The sequence below is a fragment of the Gavialis gangeticus genome, unplaced genomic scaffold, assembly GCF_001723915.1.
Source record: "Gavialis gangeticus isolate Ggan-Ray unplaced genomic scaffold, GavGan_comp1, whole genome shotgun sequence".
Lineage (NCBI taxonomy): Eukaryota > Metazoa > Chordata > Crocodylia > Gavialidae > Gavialis > Gavialis gangeticus.
In genome coordinates, this window is record NW_017729004.1 from 68,295,395 (window position 1) to 68,317,530 (window position 22,136).

The 22,136-nt window shown below is 41.9% G+C and overlaps 1 protein-coding gene across 2 annotated transcripts in view; it reads right to left on the minus strand.

Moving 5' to 3' along the window:
* Positions 1-606: 606 nt before the first annotated feature.
* The window catches only part of AGMO (alkylglycerol monooxygenase), a 406,549-nt gene continuing 385,019 nt past the window's right edge, over positions 607-22,136 (minus strand). For both annotated transcript variants that reach the window (XM_019508506.1, XM_019508507.1), the window contains exon 13: positions 607-1,375. In XM_019508506.1, coding sequence (XP_019364051.1) covers positions 1,295-1,375 — 81 coding nt within the window. In that variant the 3' untranslated portion in view covers positions 607-1,294. The remainder of the gene's footprint in view (positions 1,376-22,136) is intronic.

The following is a 22,136-nucleotide window of genomic DNA, read 5'->3' on the forward strand; positions in this document are numbered from 1 at the left end:
TCAGCACAACTGAAAATCAAATTAATATTATTTATCTTCCTAACCATGGAAGGCACTGGTGTTAGGCATGGCAATACTGTGTTCAAGTTTTGGTTCCAAATACGAAAATTCAGGGTAGCTAAAAGTAGGGTAAGAACCCATATCTGTGATTTCTGTTAATAAATCATAGAGAAAATAAACTATAAACTATATAGAAAAGTATTTACAAGATAATGATATTTTTATCCAAATACTATTACTAGTTTGAAGGATGCAAAGCAGTTTAAAGTTTTTAGCTACATGATTTTTAAGCATTTTTTAAATCTTGAAACCAAGGAAAAGTTGGAAGACTGTGAGGAAAGAAAAACAACCTAACTCCAGTATTTTTGCCAGTCCTGCTGTTTGGAGACTCCCTTTCTCCATTTTTATTCAATTTTCCTATATCAACTGACACTCTCTCCACATCACCTCCCAGTAGATGCATCTCTCCTGGGATCACTTTGTCAAGTGACTACTAGAAATGAAGGGCCGGATCCTGGAAGCACTTTGTCACATGAACAATTTTAGTCAATGGGACCATGCTAAGTGTCAGCACAGTCAGTCCTTAAAATCATTGGCACACACAGGTATATTTCCTAAGCAGTTTAATTCAAGTTGCAAGCCCAAGTTATACACCACATATATCAGCCAGTTTTATTGAAGACATTTCAGCTCATACTAGTTTGAGTTATTTTATCATGCTGTTTTTAATTATTTCCTGTCTCAACTATTCATCCCTATGTAGCTATATGTTATGAACATACAATTGGGCATGCCATTGAGATTCTACTATAATTTACGCATTATGGAAAAATTTATATTCACATAATTTCAGATTTGGCCTCTATGGTGAGACAGGCAGATACTTTATACCAGGTAGTAACAGATATGATTTTAATTACTTCTATTGAAGAATACTTTTTACATATGGTTACATACTAATAAAGTGATTATAAAAGGCTATTATTTTACAGGCTTTTTAAAAGAGTGTTGTGATCCCTTGAATGTGAAAAAATATGCTGTGAAAGCATGGGAAGAAAATAAAAGAAACTTTCATTTAAATTTGGGGGAAATTATATATTAAAAATCAAATAAAAACATATGGTATATGGTCCTTTTAATGCATCTTTTAAAACTTCATTTAAAAATCATGAACCCTACCTAGCTTATGAAAAATCATTGTTTTACTGTAAGCAGCAGTTAACTTCTTCCAAGGAACTTCAAAGCATATTCCAAGTGCTCTTTCCATAATTAGAGTGCTGTTGCATTTGCTCTTTTAAAGCTGCTTAGCTGTGCTTGAGGTCAGCTTCTTCATAATTTGCACTCCCCAGAACACAATGCAGAGAGAAAATAAAACCTACAATATAAAGCACATCATGAAAAAAATATATAACTTTTTAAACTCAATAAATAAATATATAGCACTTGTAGTAAATAGATAAAATGAAGAACTCTCAAGATAAACCTCTACAATACACCAGACATACTGTTGAATTATGACAACTGTTTTTTGAAAGATAGAATTTTGATAGCTTATATTTATATCTGCAACAATTTATTCTTGGTGAAAGGTAGTCAAATTACAACTGGGCATCAGCAATGTAACCTTCCTCACATTCCTGCTCAAGGCAGTTTTAGAGGATTCAGTTTCTAGGAATAAGAGAATACTTCAATAACAGTACCAGTTGCACTGCAGACTGGGCACAAAATGGATGTGTGGCACTGGTAAATGGTCTCAGGGTATTGCAAACAGAAGTGTATTGCAGAAATCCCCAAGGTAGCTGCAAGTGAGCTAGAGGCACAAGAAGCCATTTGCTGAGGCTCATATGGTTCAGTATGGCAGATTTACCTGCATCTTGGCAGGGGAAACCAAAACTCTTTTTGAATTCAGGTTGAATTCAGCCAATTGTTTGGCCAAAACAAAACAAAGGGAGAAAAAACAAATATAGGAAAGTTCAAAATTTTTCTCTATTTTCTAAATACAATATTTCAATTTTTAATTTTGGAACAATATTTTTATTTAGAAAATTGCCAACTTTCAATAACAGCATTTAATAATAATTAATGGTTAAACACCCCAAAATTAAATGACAAGTGAATGTTTTGTTTTAACTAAAATTAATTTAGGCTCACAAGAAAGCAAACAAAGAATAATTGCACATCAACCCAAGACTTTAAAAAAAAATTTTCTCAGCTCAACAACAAACAAAAATATCAGTTATTCACACAGTTCTAACATTATGTTGACGACATCTATAAACCAAGTGCTCTCCCTCATTCACTCTTTTCCTTTTACCCACATACAAAATTGCACCACATTTGTAATAAATACAAATAATGTTTACAGAATAATAAGAAGCGGATTCTGTATTCACTCAAGACAAAGGCAAAGCTCTTATTTAGGGTTACTATACATCCGGGGTTTTCTGGACATGTATCCTTTTTTTGGGTCCTCCAATCTCCGTTTGGTTGGTTTTTTTGAAATCTGAACAAATGTCTTGGATTTTCCTCTGCTCCACTGGTGGGAGCAGGGGGAGGGTGACTGAAAGCAGGGGCATCATGTGGCTGGTATGGAGCCAGGCAGGGGGGTGGGACCAGCCCCAGCAGCTGGATGCAGGTAAGTGTATGGGGTGTGGGGGGTATGTGTGTGTCTAGGGCAAGGGTGTGAGAGACCAGGTGGGTGCCTGGTGGCACTCGGGGGTAGTGACTGCTGGGTCTGGGACTGTGGCAGTGGAGGGGGACCAGAGGGGAAACTGCCTGCCCTTCCAACAGGGGAAGGGGCAGGGGGCCCTTTGATGGCAATGGGGAACACGTGGCAGCACAGGGGCTGGTGCCCATGCTTGCATGGGGCAAAGCAGCCAGGAGATGCTGCCCAGGGGAAGGTGGGGGGGTATGTGGCCAGGCTGCCTCGTGCAGTACAGGAGCCCCAGCCCAGGCCAGGAGGTGCCACAGAGACCTCCCCCCGTCTTCCTTTCCACCTATACTGGTGCTGGAATTGCTTCACTGCTGCCCACATGAATCAGAGCCAGCACACTCCAGCCTGCTAGGGATAGGGGCAGTTGGGGTCCTCTCCAGCAGGGCTGGCGGGGAGCAGTGGGCTGCTCGTTGGGAGTGAGGGGCACCAGTGGGGCTGTGGGTTCAGAGTGAGGGCACAGGAGGGGCAGGGGGAGCTTGTGGGTTGGGAGTGTGGGGTACTGGCAGCACCAAAGAGCTGTGGGGTGGGAGTGAGAGGCACCAGCAGGAATGGAGAGGTGCCGGTCAGGAGTTAGGGGCAGCAGCATGGCCTGGTGGGGCAGGGAACTGCAGTTTGGGAGTGAGGGTCACTGGCAGGGTAAGGGGTCTGTGGGTCAGGAGTGAGGGGCAGCAGCAGGGTTGCGGGGGGGCTGTAGGAGGGCACTGAGGGGCCAGGGGCTGTGAGTTGGGAGTGAGGTATCCCCACAACAGGTGTCCACTTTTTTGGAACTGGAAATATCTTACTGATATCAATGGGAATAGGTTCAGGCCCTTAGTGCCTTAAATCTGATTGCACTCTGGGACAAGCATAAGCTTTATCTTCAGTGCTTGGCATACAAGTGTTTAGGTCCCAAGTACTGCTGCAATATAGAACACTCTCCAGCCATTAAGTACTATAATCATCACTAGGTAATATCTCAAGATTTCTATTTGGTCATTACTCAGACTCTTTTTACAATGAAGGAGGATCTACAGACCGCTGAATAGCTTAAATGTTATTAAAATGGCTAAAATGTTGGTCTTATTGCTCATAATACGGGCATTGCACTGATGCTAGAGCAATTGGAAGGGATTTTTCCAGTGGATCCCTTAGCTACAAGATGGTGTTTGAGACCTTGAGTATGAAGAATTCATGAAATTTGGGTTGTATTCTTCACGTTGTCACAGGCTTCTTGTGAAACTCAAAGCAAGTCACTAAATTGCTCAGTACCCCAGCTGGGAAATGGCAATAAATTTATTTTTCTTACATGGTGTTTCAACAATAAACTTGGCATTGTTTGTGAGGTATTCAGACATAAAGCTTACAGATCCCCATGGTGGGTGTAGACCTACAAATAATTAGCTGAAACTCATGTTTTCTTGCATTCATAGTAGGTGGGAGAATTGGTAACAAATATATCTTGGTGATTGACATGGTGCAGTCATGGAAAGATTTATCACAGAAACCGTTTTTTCTTCTTGTCATAGTTAATGTTTCTTTGACTAAAACCCCCAGTTTTAATAAGATCATACCTATTCCTGGAAGATCCATTAAATACAGAAATACTGTATTTTCAGAAGAAATGCATTTAAATAATAACGACTGAGGTGTAGGGCATATCTAGGGGATTAATGACTGCTGGGAGATGATGATCACCTGAAGCAGAGCCACAGGCCATTAAGCCTCAGGAAATGTCCTCAGCTCAGATTGTTATTGCTATTATAAGCTGAAACTGAAAAAGACATCCTGGGTATATTTTTTTAAATGAGGTGATGCAATTTCTTCTTTTTTAATTAAACACTTTATTAGGAGCTTGTTAAAGCTTGCAGTTAGTGCTTGTGGGGGAGTCTTTCAAGTTACGGTTATTATAGTCAGAATGAAAAACCACACACTGCACGTTGTGTTTCTGCATAACTTGTTTCGCTTCCCAATTCCACAAAAAAAATGTTGATTCAATGCCTATCAAGGTCAGGATTTACCAGTATTAACCACAAGGTAAAACATTCATGAAACAATAAGCCTGCACAGCTGAAAAAACATTGGGGAATACAAAAATTGAGGTGCCTTATCCTCTCCAGCATTGTGACAATTTTGGGTAACTTGGCTGTTGAAAAGTTAATGTATAAACAATTACACTGGAGAAAGTGAGCTGAAATTTGATGTGTCTGGTTACAGTTTTAATTTTTTTCTAGGTACAGCAGCCCATTTTAGGATTACAAAGCCTAAGACATGTAAACTAATTATGAGATCATATGATCATATTTACACACACACACACACACACACACGTACGCACGCACGCACACACACACGAACTTTGGGGGGAATAAAGGGTGTGACAGGGCATCAGTCATCCCTACTGAAGAGCTGAACTGTGTCTTAGAAATAGGCACTTCCTAAGTTGTGCAAATACACATGTGTAGTACCCAAGCTACAACGTAACATTTTCTACTGCACATTTTTCAAGCAATCCCCTTGGAAACTCCCATTCCCTGTCCAGCTGTCCATTACTCCTTGCCCTGATTATCTGCATGTCAGTTTTCAAAGTTCAGCCAAATTTTACATTGTCTGTTAAAAAAAAATAGCTCTGATTGCATTCCTTTTCCTCCTCGCTTCTTGTTTCTTTTGAGAAAAGCACTTTTTCACTGCCCCAAAATAAATTAAAAAATGAACTCTGGGTAGTGCTCATAAACAGAATATTTTAGCCCACAAGATGAATAGTCAGAATGCTGTAGTCAGTGAAAATACATTTACAATAGAAACTGTTTTGCACCCTTAATTTTAGCAATTGCTACTGATAGTATGAGTGGTATTCCTCAAAAACATGAGTTTATTAGTTGTGATAGTTACATGGATCATTGATGTTATATTTTCTTCCTTCTATGTACTACAACATTTTAGGGGGGGGCATATTAACTAGAAGAAAGGAAAGAAATACAACACGGGAGCAAGAGAACTGGCGCAGCTCTGCTGGGAGGCAGGGTTTGGAGAATAAGTGCCTTTACCTCCGGGTGTGCTGTTTTGGGGCTCAGCAGTAGCAAGCAGCAACTAAGCAGTCATTCACTCTAAATGGAGAGCATGAAGGCCTTAGAAGCTAGCACTGCAGTGACAGAAAGCTGGAAGAATACCTGAAGATCAGTTTGGGGGTAAGTGTGATGAGGTTACTTCTTCCACCTGTAGCCTTTTCTCTTCATATTTTCCAGTATGCAGTTCATTTCTCAAAAACCAGAAGCATGCAGGATGGAAAAGGGAGGAGAAGCACCTTTTTAAGGGTTTTTATTCAAAAGTAATGCAGCTCAATGCCGTTGTTAATTCAAGCTGCATTTTACTTGTAAATCTTAGAAAGACACAATACAATTGCGATTGTCATATACTGGGCATTTCTGGAGAATCAGGGCTGCATCCTCAAATTCCTGCATGGTGCTGAGTATCCAAAATCAATGGTGCTCAACCATTTTGCCCTAGAGGCTGGATGGGTGATGCCCAGTCCATCCACAGGCCAGATTCTGCTGGTGGGCCTGATCTGGTGCTTCGGGCAGGCACAGTGGGGCCTGATCCAGATGCACAGAGGGGGGCAGGGTACAGCCTGGCCCAAACCAGCTGTGTGGGAGAAGAGCAGTTGGCCTGGCAACAAACCAGCCCCATGGTGGGAAGTGGGGACAGCCCAGCTTTGATCTGGCCATGTGGAAAGAGAGGGTGTTGCTTGGCCATAACCTAGCCACCTAGACAGCGTGGCCCAGCTCTGGTCTGGCCACAAGGTGGTGAAGGCATGATCCAGCTCCAACTCAGCTGCATGGGGCTTGGGAATATGGCAGCAAGGGAGGGGTGGCAATATCAGTTGCCACTGCTTTCCCGCTGCCTGTTTTTTGAATCTGTGGAGAGACTTGTGGACTGGATGCCATGGCTCTGTCAACTGGATTTGGCCTAGAGGCTGCAGATTCAGCACCCCCTGTCCTAAATGAATGAGTTCAGGTACCCAACAAATTTTGAGGCTGCTGAAGCAGGGCCAATTTAAATTGGGTTTTTAGAAGTTAGGCACTTAACTTCCATTTAAGTACTATTTTTATGTCTAAGGAACCTGAAGTCACTGAACTTATTCCAAATTTGGCTAGAAACCTGAGAAGAGTTTTTACACCTATCTCCCTCCATTTTACTGATTTAAAAATGATTTAAAAATTAGGCCATTGGCTCTTTATGAAGGATCTGCATTAGTACAATTTTGAACCGTACCATTAAGGAAAAAAATTAAAAAGAAAGTTATACCACCACTGTTTTGCTGCAAATATACACTCCAAAACACTCTGTGAAGACTCATGCCATGACCTTGTATCAAAGCAATAATTAAATTTAGCCAGCGCTTCATGCAAACCAGAAATTGCATCAGTCTGCTAGCAAATAAAAAAAAAAACTTTCACATCTTATTGTTTATTTTCTTAAATATTATACAGGAAATGTACCCATTTAAATGCAACATCTCATTCACTTTTATGCCTGTCAGCAGCTGTAGTGTAATTATATATACAGCACTGTGGCACTTACAACTCAAACGCAACTTACAGGGTAAAACAGACATCTGCAGAGAACTATGCCATTTCATAACTATATTAAGTAATTTATGTATAAGGAGCAGTTTATCCTTCTTTATTGAAGAAATATGATGTTTATTTTAGTTTAATCAGTGCAAAGATTTGGTAGTTGGTCAAATTCAAAATTCCTTTCTCAGTTTGAAAGAAATGAACACTTTTAAAAGCAACACTATACAGCAGAGGGCTAAGCAAGTATATTGCCGGACCTTGAGAGTTAGAAGTATTGGCTAATTATGATCTTAGTTTTTAGGGCTGTAGTATTCAGTTCCTTTTTTTGCCCATGGGAGTGAATCATCTAATACCTAATATTTACTAAGTAACTCCAATGACCTGGGCATAAACAAATCCCTTTATGTGTCCACCTAGTATTACCCTAGTGTGTGAACAAGTGGGATCACTATACAAGTGAATGATGTAACTCATTCACAGTGTCCAACCTTAAAAAGAAAATCTATAGTGTCAGCAACTGTAACATATTTTGTGAATATATTTTCATTTTAGAGTGGTGTTATTGCGACTAATACACCTGGTAAAGCAGGAAATGGGACAGACTTGGGGAGAGGCTTGATCTAGCTTGCTCACAAAATGTTCACTGGGATCTTATTTACCTTGCTGAGAAAAAGTTGACAAGCTGCAAACCCCAAAATGAGACTATTCCTGTTGGACAAAAGAAAAGTTCCCAGCTAGAGACTATCACCCTGAGACATTAGATCACTAACAGGAAAACTTTGTTGCAAAGGTAAAAACGAAGCAATGGGGAGAGGCTGGCTACTGTGACTAAATATGGCAGGGTGGAATAGAATGTGCAGATAGGAACAAAGCAGTGAAAAGCTGAAAGGAGTTTCTGAGAATGAACACCAGAAAAAAAAACTTACATAGAAAACCATGAGAGAACATTGTTAGGAGCAAAAGGTCAATTGAGACTGTGTTTATTCATCAAACCAATGCTGTTAGAAGATAAGCATTTCACTGAAAAACAGAGAACATAAGAGCTTTCAGCAGTCTGCTTCGCATAACAAAGCTTTTGGAAGAAAGAAATAAAAGGGAAATATATATTTCATTCATACTCTCTAGAGAAATTTTTGCCATAAAAGATACATATCCAAATTTTAGATAGACAGGACACACCCCAGCCTGCTGGCCAACCTCTTTTAAAGCCAAGAGCAGTAAATTGTGACTATTTTTAAGTTCCAAGGCAGAGAAAAATGTGCTGAAGTCAGTCCAGCTCTGTGTCCAGCCCTATACTTGGAAAAGCAGCTCTCTTTTTGGCTTTTAGTCTCTCTCCCTTTCCCCACTTTTGCTCTTAGAAAATTGCCTGTTCCCTGTCTTGTCTCTTGGATTCTCATTTGGGAAGCTCCCCAAACCAAAAATGCCAATAGCCTACTGAGCAATATTCTCACTTTTCTCAGCACTGAGCATAGCCAAATGCAGATGGGTTAAGCCATTAACTTTTTTATCACATTAAATCAATTTGATTTCCTTCTACCACAGTATTACTGGCCTAATGGAAAAGTAATGGAAAAGGGGAAGCTGCAATATATCTTGATGCCAGTATGAACACCTCAGTGATTTGGAGCAGGGATGCCTACAGTTACAATACAACCCTAGAACTGTAGCCACTCAAATCAACAGACAGGCTCAGACCTCACTCCAACCTGCTACAATAGCAACTCTGGGACAGGAAAAACAGAATCCCTCTGGTTATCAGCTACAGCCCTAGGCTTGAACACATAAGACCATAGGTGGAGGGAGAAAATATTATTTGGGGGGGCTGAGCAAAACTTAAAAGATACTTCTACACACATAGACACACACACACGCAGAGACACAGGCACGTGCAGAGACAGACACACACACACGCACACACACAAACACACACATACAGTCCAACAGGTAAATGTATGGATGAGAAGGTGCATGGGGGGGGGCAGATTGAGGCTCTCCCAGTGAGGGAGGGGGTGGGGCAAAGGCAGGGGCATGGGCCCAGGGCAGGTCATCCAGAGGCGTGAGGGGGTCTCCTGCCACTGTGGACACACCAAGGGAGGCACGGGAGGTACATGCCTCCTGGATCTGTGCACAGGGTGGAGGCAGGTTGCCGCTGCGGGCTGGGGTCTGCACCTTGCTGCCAGTGCTCTGGCAGCCACGCAATGCCACATGCCGTGGTTGCGCCAAGTCCCCTGCCTGCCCCACAACAGGAGGCATGTGGCATTGCGCGGCTGCCAGAGCACTGGCAGCAGGGTGCAGAGCCCAGCCCACAGCAGCAGCTTGCCTCCACCCCGGCACATATCCCAGGGGCACGTGTCCCCCATGCCTGCCCTGGGAGTGAATGCAACAGCGGGAGCCCTCCCACACCCCTAGATGACCTGCCTAGGCTCTGGTCCTCCCACGACTCACCTCAGGACCCCATTCACCCCAGCCCCTGCCTCTGCCCCACTCCCTCCCTCACTGTGGGGGCCTCAACCTGCCCCCTCAATGCCCCTTTCCTCCCATGTCCCTTCCCATCCACACATTTACTTGCTGGGTGCTGCTCCACACATGGCCGGGCCAGGCCGAGTTCCCAGCCACCTGCAATCTCTAGCTCCTCCTGTGTCTGTGAGTACCCCTCTCCCCCCTGCTACAGCCACCTAGAGCCTGCGCCTAGGCTTTGCACTGCCACCACTGTCACATGTTTCTGGGGGGCTAAGCCCTGGTAGCCCCAGCCTTCTGCTGCCTATGCCTAAGACACATCATTAATGATGAGCCCTTCCTAGAAAAGGATGACAGTCTCTAGGTAGCTTTTTGGGACAAACCTGTCCTGACTTATGGACAGCCCCCACAACCTCAAATGGTGGCTCTCAAACAACAGACTAACAAACTCCCATCCTCACCGAGGCGCCAGACCTTGAAATGGACCCAAATGCCTTCTGCGTCCCCACATCAACACCAACCATATGAGGTCCATCACTGGACCTTATGAAGAGAAGAACAACAGCCAAGGTTGATTCATCTGAAACTCTACCGACATTATATGCACCTGCACCATCACCAATTTACAATGCCCATCTGTGGTCTACACTGGACAGACAGGACAATCTTGATGTATAAGAATGAATGAACACCAATTTGAAATCAGCTGCAGAAAGACAAAAAGCCTGTGGCAGAACACTTCAGCCTCCTTGGACACACCATTGCTGACCTCAGGATTGCTGTTCTCAAGCAAAAAACTGCAATTAAACAGCCTGAATGGTAAACTGCAGAACAAGAAATCATCCACAAACTGGATGATTGTTGTGTTAAGTATGGCTTAAACCGGGACTTTGGAGTCTTATCTCATTGCCTGGATTAGCTTTTGTGACCCTTTTGTTCCAACAGGTGCAGTGTCTGCTTTCTTGCTCCTCCTAGCACTGCCTCCCCTATGTCTTTTTCTCTCTCACTCAATCTCTCTCTCTGTGCCCCACACTTGTGTTTTGTATGCTAATTTCTCTCTTGTTCTCTTATACTCTTCTTGCTGCACATCCGTTCACAGCATCTTGTGCAGCGAGCTTCTGCCCATGAAGTGAGCTTCAGCTCTCTCTACATCTTATGCAGTTAGTCTACATAGGTGCATATCTACCCTGTCTTCAGTATGGCTTTAGACATTGTCCCACATGGTATTCTCAAAAGAAAACTAGGACAATATAGTCTGAACAAAAACACCACAAGCTAGATGCTCACACAGTTAAAAACCCACACTGAAAAGCAGTTATCAATGGCTTCCTGTCATAGTGGGAGGGTATGTCAAGTAGGACCCACAGGATCTGTCCTGGTCCTAATTCCATCCCATACCTTGGAATACAGAGTCTATTTATAAAATCTGTGGATTACAGATCTATCTATCTCATAGTCTCTCTCATGGCTATGTTTGTGCTAAAATAAAGTTACAAACTACAGAGTCATTAATACTGGTAATCTGGAAACTTTAAAAGAAGCACCCTAGAGTCTATTTTTACTGAACAGATCATGTCTCCCATTGAAAGATTCTTTTCTATCTTGATTCCTGGATTTAAAAGGACACCACATCCTAAGCATGCTTGTGTCTTGGAGAGGCTACTTGGTATTGTTTTAGTTGTGTGTCAAAGGCATGCCTTGAGTCTCAACAATTGTTAACCTCTCCCATGGTGTGCAAATAAGAGGTCAGATACTCACATGTGGCTTGCAGCTTGGGGAATTTCTCTCAATGTTCTGCCAGGGATGGGACCGCCTGAATGGTTTCTCTCATAAGTTCTAAGCCATAAACTGCATCCTTCTTGGCTAGTGCTGCCAAAACTGGACCCAAGGGTATCCAGAGTCTTGACTGATGGGAAAAAAATGAGTGCTTCCTATGGAAGCCACAGCTGTTTTCCGGAGAGAGAGCACAGATGCCTGATTTTTTCCCTACTTTCCGTTTTTGACTACCTGTTCTGGCAGCAGTTCCAACAAAAGTGGGGGAGGGGGAAGCAGCAGGCACCCAGCTGTTTTAAATAAGCCTTGGCAACTCTGGTACTGATTACATAAACACTGAAACCTTTCAAAAAGCATTTTTTTTCTGTCTTTCAAACTATTAAAAAGGTGCGAGCGTGCACTAACCCTCTACATCTCCCCATCTTGAGCAGAGATTTAATGATCAGGATAAAGCCTTTAATTATGAAAGTGGAGAGAAAAAAATGACTGTCCCTAGAAAAGCTCTAACTCAGAGTAACATTATTTTAAAATGAATTCTTTTTTCCTCCCGTTAAGCTGTAGGTTGAAGATCAAAGTGTGGATGCAGGTTTGATAGACTGGGCCATATTATTCACTAGTGTAATTCACAGAAATCAATGAAATAACATAGATCGAGTTTTATCAGGTATGAATTTGAGTAATCGTTTAAAGCCACCAGTAACATCTTTGATTTCTGTGGGTTACACTAGCTATGAACTTGAATCATCATATTTTCCAGCACTTGCTATTTAGTTATTTGAAAGCTGCCAATCTGTTTGGATATGTGTGTGGACAAGACATCAGGGTCAGCAGTCTCTATCCTTGACTAAGTATTTTGTTATCCCACAGGGTTACACTTTCTCGGCACTTTTAAAATTTCTCCCAGAAAGGTGTTATTTGACATCTAATGTACTTTCAGTGTTAGGTGTAGTTAATTAAATTAAGGCAATGAATAAAAAAGCTAAAGAAAGATCAGCCAAAATTTGATCACACCGTTAATTATGTCTGGTATGTGAATACTATGCGCATGAGAGTAATGGAAACATTTTGATTGCAAGCTTGTATCTAAATACACTAACCAAGCAAGACTGCCTTGGTTTAAAAGACCCATGCTGAATATTGTAGACATATTAGGAAAGCAGAGCACTATCATCCACCCTGAACATTTTCACAGTTTCACAACTGCATCTGGTTTCCACCTGTAGTGTTCACTTAGCACACATCTCCCCCACATTTTCCTCATCCATAATATGGAGAAATGCCTACCTACCAAGTAATGGAAGTATTGGGAAGATTAGTCCATGTTTGCATAGTGCTTTGATTAACAAAAGAGCTATGAAATTGCTAATTATAATCAGACGTGGACAGAACGCATTGACCTAACAGTTTCATGTTTCAATGCTTTCTTTCAGAAAGTTTATTTAGCACTCTGCAAAACAAGATAAAGGGCTTTTGCAGTAAAGATTCAATAGAAAATTTAAGATGAGAACCCTGGTCAATAGAAGATGTGTATAATGACTCTCACACACCAGAGACTGAAGCACGAAGCACACTTACTCAGGCCATGGGGAAAAGAGAAAGTGATTGTTTTTTCAGATGAAGGGATTCTTCTGTCTCCTTTGGAGCCAAAAGCTTTTGGTGTTTTCTCCTCCTTGATTTTGCTCTTGTGACACTTTTGGGTAGAGGTGCAGGTAGGTCAGGCATGATTTAGCTGTGAGCCATAACTAAGGTGTCCAAAGACTGTCTGCTTGGAAACCTACACGTGTTATTTAACCAGCCATGGGCCAGTCAGTGAGCACCTATCACTTGCTTGAGACCTGCAGCCTTGTATAGTCTCTTGGAGCACCCAACCCAGGCATAACTTCCAGAGGTGGCACCCCCGGTTCCTTGTATTCCAAGACCTAGCCCCTTGGTCCCTGATCCACCCTGGTTGCATGTGGCCCTCTCCGCCTGCCTTGTTTGCATGGGTACTCTCACATTTCTCCATTGACACAGTTTCTGATGATCTTGCAGGTAAATCTCTAACACAATTGAATAGTCTATTTTCTTTTCTCTAAGCTGAAGGAAAAGCCCACTTTTAAGGCGGCAAATGGCTGAAACTACTTCACTCAAACTTTTCTTCTCCCAACAGTGTGAAGGCACCTGTCAGCTAGTAGTAGTGGCACTTTACGTGGTCAGAATCAGAGTAGCACTGAGAGCTAGAAAAGGTAAGAAAGTAGGATTCATGTACAGAAGTGATATGCTATTTTACTGACCACCTGCAGAAGAATATTTTAGCTCATTTGCTCTGCCTGAATATCAGGCTGGCCCCACTCCCTCAGCTGTCACTGACCTGAGTCTCTGATGCCAGCCCTGCCTCCTCCTTCTAACCAGCTGTGAGCCGCAGCCTGGCTGGAGGAGGGGAGGTCTCTCTCCCCACAGCTGCCCTGACCCCAGCCAGGGGGCTGTAGGGAAAAACTCGAAGGAGTTTTAGTTTGCTGTGCCCCAAGTCATTTAAGGTGCATTATGCTGCTGAATTTCCTACAGCGGCTGGAATTAATGCGCAATACACTGCCAAGGCATGCAAACACCGACACCATTAAAGTGGTGCAAAAGCATTTAGCCCACTTTAAAGTGTCGTGCACACATGCTTCTTGTTTTGTCTACACATGGCGTGCTTCTGCTAGGGGCTTTTTGAACATCTGTATTTAGCCTAAATGAACAGTTTGAAAGGCAGAATAGAAATTAGAAGGATGAGAAGGATCTTTGGAAAAAAGTTTAATTAGGAAGCATTTACTCCAGAGTATTGCTGAAAGGTACATTAAAGAACAGTAAGTAAATTGTGGGGGAACCAGTGTAAGAATTTTTCTGGGGGAAGAAGAAGCCATAGGGAGGAGACACAGAGTAATAAGGAAATCTCCAGGGAAGGTAAATGACTGGATCATATGGCTATTAGTAGGATGACAGGGACCCCATAAGTGATGCTCGCATGTCCTTTTGCAACTTCATATTACTGTACTTTGCTGTGAACTGTAACAGTACAAGGTACTTAAATTGGGACCCGATGTCTTATTCATACCAAGTGACCTTTGCAAGGTAAGGTGCTAAAGCAACGTTAGTGTGAATGGGACTCAGGCCCATTTACTTTCTTCTGCGAGTTTAAATGAGCTTGCCACTATTCTCATCTATAAACCAATATCCAGTTATTAAATATCTCAGTGGTTTCACTGACATCTAATACCAGCATACCGTTACATCTCTTTCTAGTTTTTGTTACTTAAAACTAGTCTGCACTAATTCCTTTTATTGCCTACCTGTCTTTTGACTGACTCATACCAAATCACTTTGTTGAAAGTAACGCTTATTTTTAGATCCTTTTCACTATGCCACAGAAGAGATCTTCTCGAGTTATACATATATGTTATCCAAAGCACGCTTCCAGCAATATTATAAAAATGCTACACTACATTTTTTGCTGAAGGCTTGCATACTTAAACCATGATTCAGAAAGAAAACCTGGAAAATGTGTACTAGTCACAGAAGTGGGTGGCTATAGGAATACATAAAAACAGCCCTGCCAAGTGCTATTTATTTTTAAAATGGGGTCTGATCCTGCAGTATTTACACAAAAAATTATCATAGTTATATCTCTGGGAATACACATAAAGGATTCAGCTCAGTAAGAATGAAAAGGGTCCATCTAACTTTTCTTGATTTCAACTACTCAAAAGCATTTAAAAGAGAGCAAAGAGAGCAAGTAAAGCAAATGATGTCCAGATGGATAAACTGGCTTAGCAGCAAGGTAATCTTATATAAGACTTGTAGGAATGCCCACAGTGACAACAGGTAGTAGAGCCTGGGGAGACTATTACAGATAACTCAGAATATAGCATCTGAGTTCTCTATTGATTGCTATTGGAATGATTCTCAGATACTGAAAGACCAGAATAGTTCAGATCTGAAAGGATTTTTTTCTGGAGATACTGGAATGACAGCATGAAAGGTAACTCAATGTTTTTTAATGAAGAGGAGGCCAGATGGTTTAAAAAAATTGTAAAAAGAAAATGTACCTCTTTCTTAAATGCCACTAAATATATAAACAGCTAGTCTCACATTATCAGAAAGGTCTGTTGTCACGGGTTACCATTAAGAAGGGCACTTTGTGCTGGAGAGTTTGTCTAACATCTCTCCAGACTATACAATTGGTTCAATAAAAGATCTCGCTTAAAGAACCTGGCTTCTCGCTTATTTCCTGCACCATCACAACCCTTCTGCATAATATGCAAGTCCAAGAGGAAAGGAAGGGTATAAATAGATGTTGCTTTTGTGCACTATAACAATTTTTTATGGAGGCACAAAGGGAAAGTAAACAGGTGTCTATACCATTTAGTGTGCTACAAATGCTCCAAGTTGTGGCCTGACAAAGGATGGTAATAGCTTCTACTGCTTTATTGTGGTCAATGTCTGTTAGCTTTATTGAGGGAGAGCCTGGAGCTGCCACAGTCTCCAGCTGCCCTGGACAGGCACTCCCAGGTCTTTAAGAACCTGTTCCTGGGTGCCCCAGAAATACCCGGCTTACAGAGACAAACCCCAGAGATTCCCAGGGCACATATCTGGAAGCAGGGAACACGACCAATGAGGGACAACAGGCAACATGTTTTGCCCAGAGTAGAAGATCAGCTGTGCCTGGATATATTCCAGTACAGGTGCTCTACTTCATTTGGCAATGTCTGTTTACACCCTAAAGCAAAGCTAAGCAAACACCATACAATATTTTGGGCATAAAATGGTTGTAAATAATTTTTTATTAGTAGAAAAAATGATTTTCATATTAAAGATATCAACACATTGATCCTATTTTCTTAAAACACGTGGACATCATTCAAAGTTATCTGTCTTGGACTAATCTTGATTACACTGAAATCAATTTCAATCTTTCCACTGACATCAGAAGAATAATGACTTATTGGAATTGTGTCCTCTACATACTAGTCTATATTGGGACAGTTGGGAGCTACAGTCTCTTTGAAGGAATTTCCAAAGAAATGCTACACTCCATCCAGGGATCCTATATCCTAAACTGTGCTGGGCCTTCTCAGTGGGCTGGTATGCAGGGTGATAAAGCCATGACATACCTCCTCCACACCTCTTTTGGGGTAATGTGCCTTAAGTGCACTCTCTTAATAACATGGGCTGATTAGATAAGGCCCCTGTGAAGGGTAAGAACCTGGGTTGAATTCCTGAAAAGATCCTGTCATGGGCTGGAGTCCCCAGGGGTGGCCATCACACCCCTAATTCCCTTGTTACCCTGCTGTCATAGCAACCTGCACCTGTGGGGTCTCTGTCTGGCTCTTAAGGCCCTCCCCGTGGGCAGTTTCTGCTCTTAAAGGAGCAGGTACTTTAGTGCCCTGCAACATCCCCTCCCAAACCAACCACATGACACCCAGTTACAATCCTGAAAATTAAACATATGACTAATTGAAAATCCTTTACATTCAGTGGGGACATTTTTATTCTTTGGGTGGCATTTTGCATCAGGTATACTACAATGACTGATTCAACTTATAAATTCAGATGAAAGAACATGAAATCCCTGTGTGCATCTGCCTTTGAAAGTGTAAAGGAATGGGCACTATCAATATGAGAGAGAAAAAGAAATGATTTAAATATAAGTAGTATTTGTTTATATGGATAGTCATAGCACTTTGAAAAAATATGTGAAAATATACAGTCAAAAAAGATGAGCAACACAGAAATTATATGAAATACTTTTTCTACTTAATTTTTATTTATGAAGAACTGTACTAAGCTTTACCAAACAAATCAAGTGAAAGTTCCATCATGATGGCTTAGAAATTTATCCCAAGAGTTGCAAGAGGAAGTGTTAGATAAAAAAGAAAATAAATTGCATATTATGTATGACACATTATAAACCTGAAAGTATGGGATTTAGGTAAATGCATGCACATCTATCATTAGTCTGTCAAAAAATTATCAAGGCTCCTGTGTGGGATTGATATGATTGAAGCCAATTACACGTTGTAATAAGGATGTATAAACACAAAAGAAAACAGACCTGTAGGCTTTGATTTTGCTTTCTACTTTTTCTGAATAAATTTCTTGAAAATATTATAGCCTCCTAGACTAGTTGATTGTGTCCTATTGCAAAGAATACTTTATTCAATGAACTTTACTCATCTTCTGTTCATAATTTTTCTGAGAACAAACTGAGTTCTAAATTGTAGTTGTTATTCAATGTTGCTTGTGAATTTCTTTAGGGAATAATTTGTGGCCTGCAAATCAGTTGCAAACTGCTCACTGAAAATATCTAATATGACAGAAAGGGATATGTCTGCATCAAATTATTCATTTCATTTTGTATTATGTGTTGAACACATATCTAAACTTGTCTAAGAGCCTATTGTACTCCAGACAGCTGGTTACCTAGCTTGACACTAAGAAATCATCATGACATGATGACCATTGATGCTGACTGTGTTTCAGGATTTGTCTCTAGACTATGGGGCTGTTGACCCCATAGTTTCAGCAGCAGGACTGTGAAAGCAGTGCCCCCTGATGGATACATGACTGCTGTTGGAAGGAGTTTCTCTCTTATCTGAGTTACACAGCTCCCCACAAAATAGAACCTCTGCTAGCAGAAACCTTCTCAGTTGTCAGAGCTGCATTCCCATGGGGGGCAGGTTGCCAACATAGTTATGTCATCTATGGGATGCAATATTTTCACACACAAAGCCAGCCCAGCTATGCTGGCACAACTTCACAATGGAGATAAGACCTCAACTACTGGTTGATAACTATGGGAAAATGGGACCAAGACAGATGAAGGCTAGTTCTTAGCCAAGCATATGCCCTATGGCAGAAACTAAACTAACAGCAGAGCTCTTCTTTATGCAGGGGCAGCTATCATCAAGCATTAGAAGGACTGGCAGAAGAAAGAGAGGGTAAGGGCTCCTACCAGGTTGAAATGTTAACAAATCTGTAAGTCAGGGAAGAGTTCAGATCAGAGTATGTAAGGATACATCACAAGGTTCCTTATTTTTCAAATATCTTGAAGTTTTGAGCACTTTTACGAGTAAAGTCACTATGGTTAAGAAATTCCTTTGCAAAGTACGTGTTCCTTGCTTTTCTGCAAGAGGTTAATCAAGAAGCCCAGTGAAGTAGCTTCGCGAAGCACTGGAGGAACGTGGGCTGATATGGGCCGAACATGGGCCAACAGTGTGGGGACATGGTCAGGAAGGCCAACTGTACCTTGTCATGCATCCACAGATGCATCTCAAGCAGGTCCAAAGAGGTGATCCTTCCCCTTTATGTGACACTGGTCAGGCCACAGTTGGAGTACTGCATCCAGTTCTGGGTGCCGCACTTCAGGAGGGATATGGACAACATGGAGAGGGTCCAGATGAGGGCCACTTGCATGATTAGGGGGCAGCAGGGCAGGCCCTATGAGGAGAGGCTAAGGGACCTGAACCTGTTCAGCCTCCACAAGAGAAGGCTGAGAGGGGATCTAGTGGCCACTTACAAACTAGTCAGAGGGGACCAGCAGGCACTGGGGGAGTCCTTGGTAGTCCCTCAAGCACTACCAGGAGTGACTAGGAATAACGGTCACAAGCTGGCAGAGGGTAGATTCAGGCTAGATATCAGGAGGCACTACTTCACTGTCAGGGCGGCTAGGATCTGCAACTAACTTCCAAGAGAAGTAGTGCCAGCTCTTACTCTGGGGGTTATTAAAAGGAGGCTGGATGAACACCTTGCCGGGGTCGTTTGAGCCCAGTACTCTTTCCTGCCATGGCAGGGGGTCAGACTTGATGATCTGCTCAGGTCCCTTCCGATCCTACCAACTATGAAACTATATGTAGTCAACTGGAGGCTCTCAGAGACATTAGAAACTGATTTCAGGGTTGGGTAGGTTGGCAGCATGCCAACATCCCAAGGCTGTGTATCAGAGAATATATCAAAGCATGGGAGCATGCCTTATTAAGCTGGATCTAGAAGTGAAGCTACTGAGACCCAAATGGGTTAGACTGAAGTGGAATCCAGTTGATAAATTCACTGGGTTTTACTGGGTCAGGTGTAACATTTGGAAGTCAATATTTTTGCTGTTGTTCTTTATATACTTGAGTCAGATATTAATGTTTCTTATCTACACTGGCTATTATGACTAGCTAGCCAATATAGCAGTAGTTATAAATTGTGTATTCAATTATAAAATACATAACCTCTGCAATGTTCCTTTTTGTAACTGAAATTACTGTTGAGAATATCTGAGTTTACAATTTGTTTTTTGCAAACATTGATACCATTAAAATTTGCTTGCACAAAAGGGACTTGAATACAATTAAAGTTAATTAATTTGGAAATGTGAATGAGTATTTTAGTTAGTAACCCAACTCTATACAAAAGTACAGTACCGGGTAAGCAATACTACAATTCTATGTAAACCCAAATAATATCTAAACACAAATGCCAATATATGTTTTGAATACATTTGGGTTTTGAATATCATTGTTTTACAATAATGCAGCACATTAAAACCACTGTTTAGCACCACTGTGGTAGCTCAAGTAAATTTGTGCTTACAGTATAAACCAATATTGTCTTTTTATAATTTCCTAACTTCATCTGCTTTTTTGGCACAAGACCTACCATGGAACTGAAAAAAGTTAGGTACCTATATAATGAATACCTGTATATATTATGGAATGCCTTTTAATTACATCCTCTACAATCTCTTTGTAGCAAAATAACCCACATACATTCAGTAGCATGGTTCTGCTTCTGAACAGCAGTCTTCCTTGGTGACTAGAGAGTTTAGAGCGCCTTATTAAACCCTATATAACCCTTCAATCTCATGCCAACAGAAGATAAGAACAGGCAGCACTAGATTTTTGCACTTGGTTTATTGGCTCTTCCCAGCCCTTCTCAACTTGGAGACATGGGACCTAGCTTGAGATCTGTATTATTGTGCCGCCATATGACAAAGCGCTGTATTATTGCTACAGCCAAATACGACAATAATGCTTTTTTTCCTACCTGTTATAATTATTTGTATTGTCATAGGACCTTGGAACCACACTTACAGACCAAGCCATTGTGCTAACAATTTTGCAAATACATAGCTGAAAGATGGTTCTGGAAAGGTTATGGATGATGTTATTGATAGCATGAAGGTAATAAGATAGGAGATATCAAAAGGTTTCAACAAGATCAGCTCATGGATGGAGGCTGAAACAAACTCACAATTTAGGAGTACTCAGTTGAATCTTCACTGATGCTAAAACCTCACATGCTAATACCTGCAACTAACCCTTTCCATGATATGTGGTTGACTAGAAGACAGTGGGCATGTCTATGTAAGATGCTACATCGTTCTAGTGATGAGCTATAGCAATGTAGCATTGGCGGGCACGAACTGTGATGGCGATGCTACTGCACAGTAGCTTGTTGCTACTGCACAGGAGGGTCAGAAACAACCAATGTGCCACCAGGACTGTGCAGTAATGGCAGTTACTGTTCAATCATTTATTACTTGCTTGATCAATGGTCATTTAGTACTTGCTTTAACTTTGCTTTAGTACTTGAGCAGTAACAAAGGTTACTGCGCAGTCATTTAGTACTTGCTAAAGTAACAACTGCACAGTTGGGTGCATGTGTATATGTGCTCAGAGTAATTTCTTGATAGATCGTGACAAGGCCTTGGTTATTCATACTGCTGTCATTCCTTAGCTAGACTAGACTGGACTAGACTAGCCAAATTATGTTGATATACATGTCCATGAGACTTCAGAAGTTTCAAATGGCATAGAATTCTGCAGCACATCATCTATGCAGTATGAGCTGCAAATGCATTAAAACTATCTTTTGCTCTCTGCATTGACTTCCTATGGAATTTCAAATCAAGTTCAAGGTCTTGCTCCTTATCTTCAAGGTGCTCTATAATCTAAGCCCAGGTAATCAAAAGATCACCTAAAGCTCTGGGATGGAGGCCAAGGTTAACTATGTTTCTCTGAGACAATGGAAATTTCATAGTTTCATAGTTAGTAGGGTCGGAAGGGACCTGAGCAGATCATCAAGTCCGACTCTCTGCCATGGCAGGAAAGAGTACTGGGGTCAAACGGCCCCAGCAAGGTGCTCATCTAGCCTCCTCTTAAAGACCCCCAGGGTAGGAGCCAGCACCACTTCTCTTGGAAGTTGGTTCCAGATCCTAGCCACCCTGACCGTGAACTAGTGCGTCCTGATGTCTAATCTAAATTTACCCTCTGCCAGCTTGTGACCATTATTTCTAGTCACTCCTGGTAGTGCTCGGGGGAACAGTGGCTACTGTTGCTACATCATTGCCACTATATCCCCCCTCAGCCTTCTCTTGTGGAGGCTGAACAGGTTCAGATCCCTGAGCCTCTCCTCGTAGGGAGTCCTGCTGCCCCCGATCATGCGAGTGGCCCTCTTCTGGACCCTCTCCATGCTGTCCACATCCCTCTTGCGCCCAGAACTGGATTCAGTACTCCCGCTACGGCCTGACCAGTGCTGCATAGAGGGGGAGTATCACCTCCTTGGACCTGCTAGAGATGCATCTGTGGATGCATGACAAGGTGCGGTTGGCCTTCCTGACTGCATCCCCACGCTGC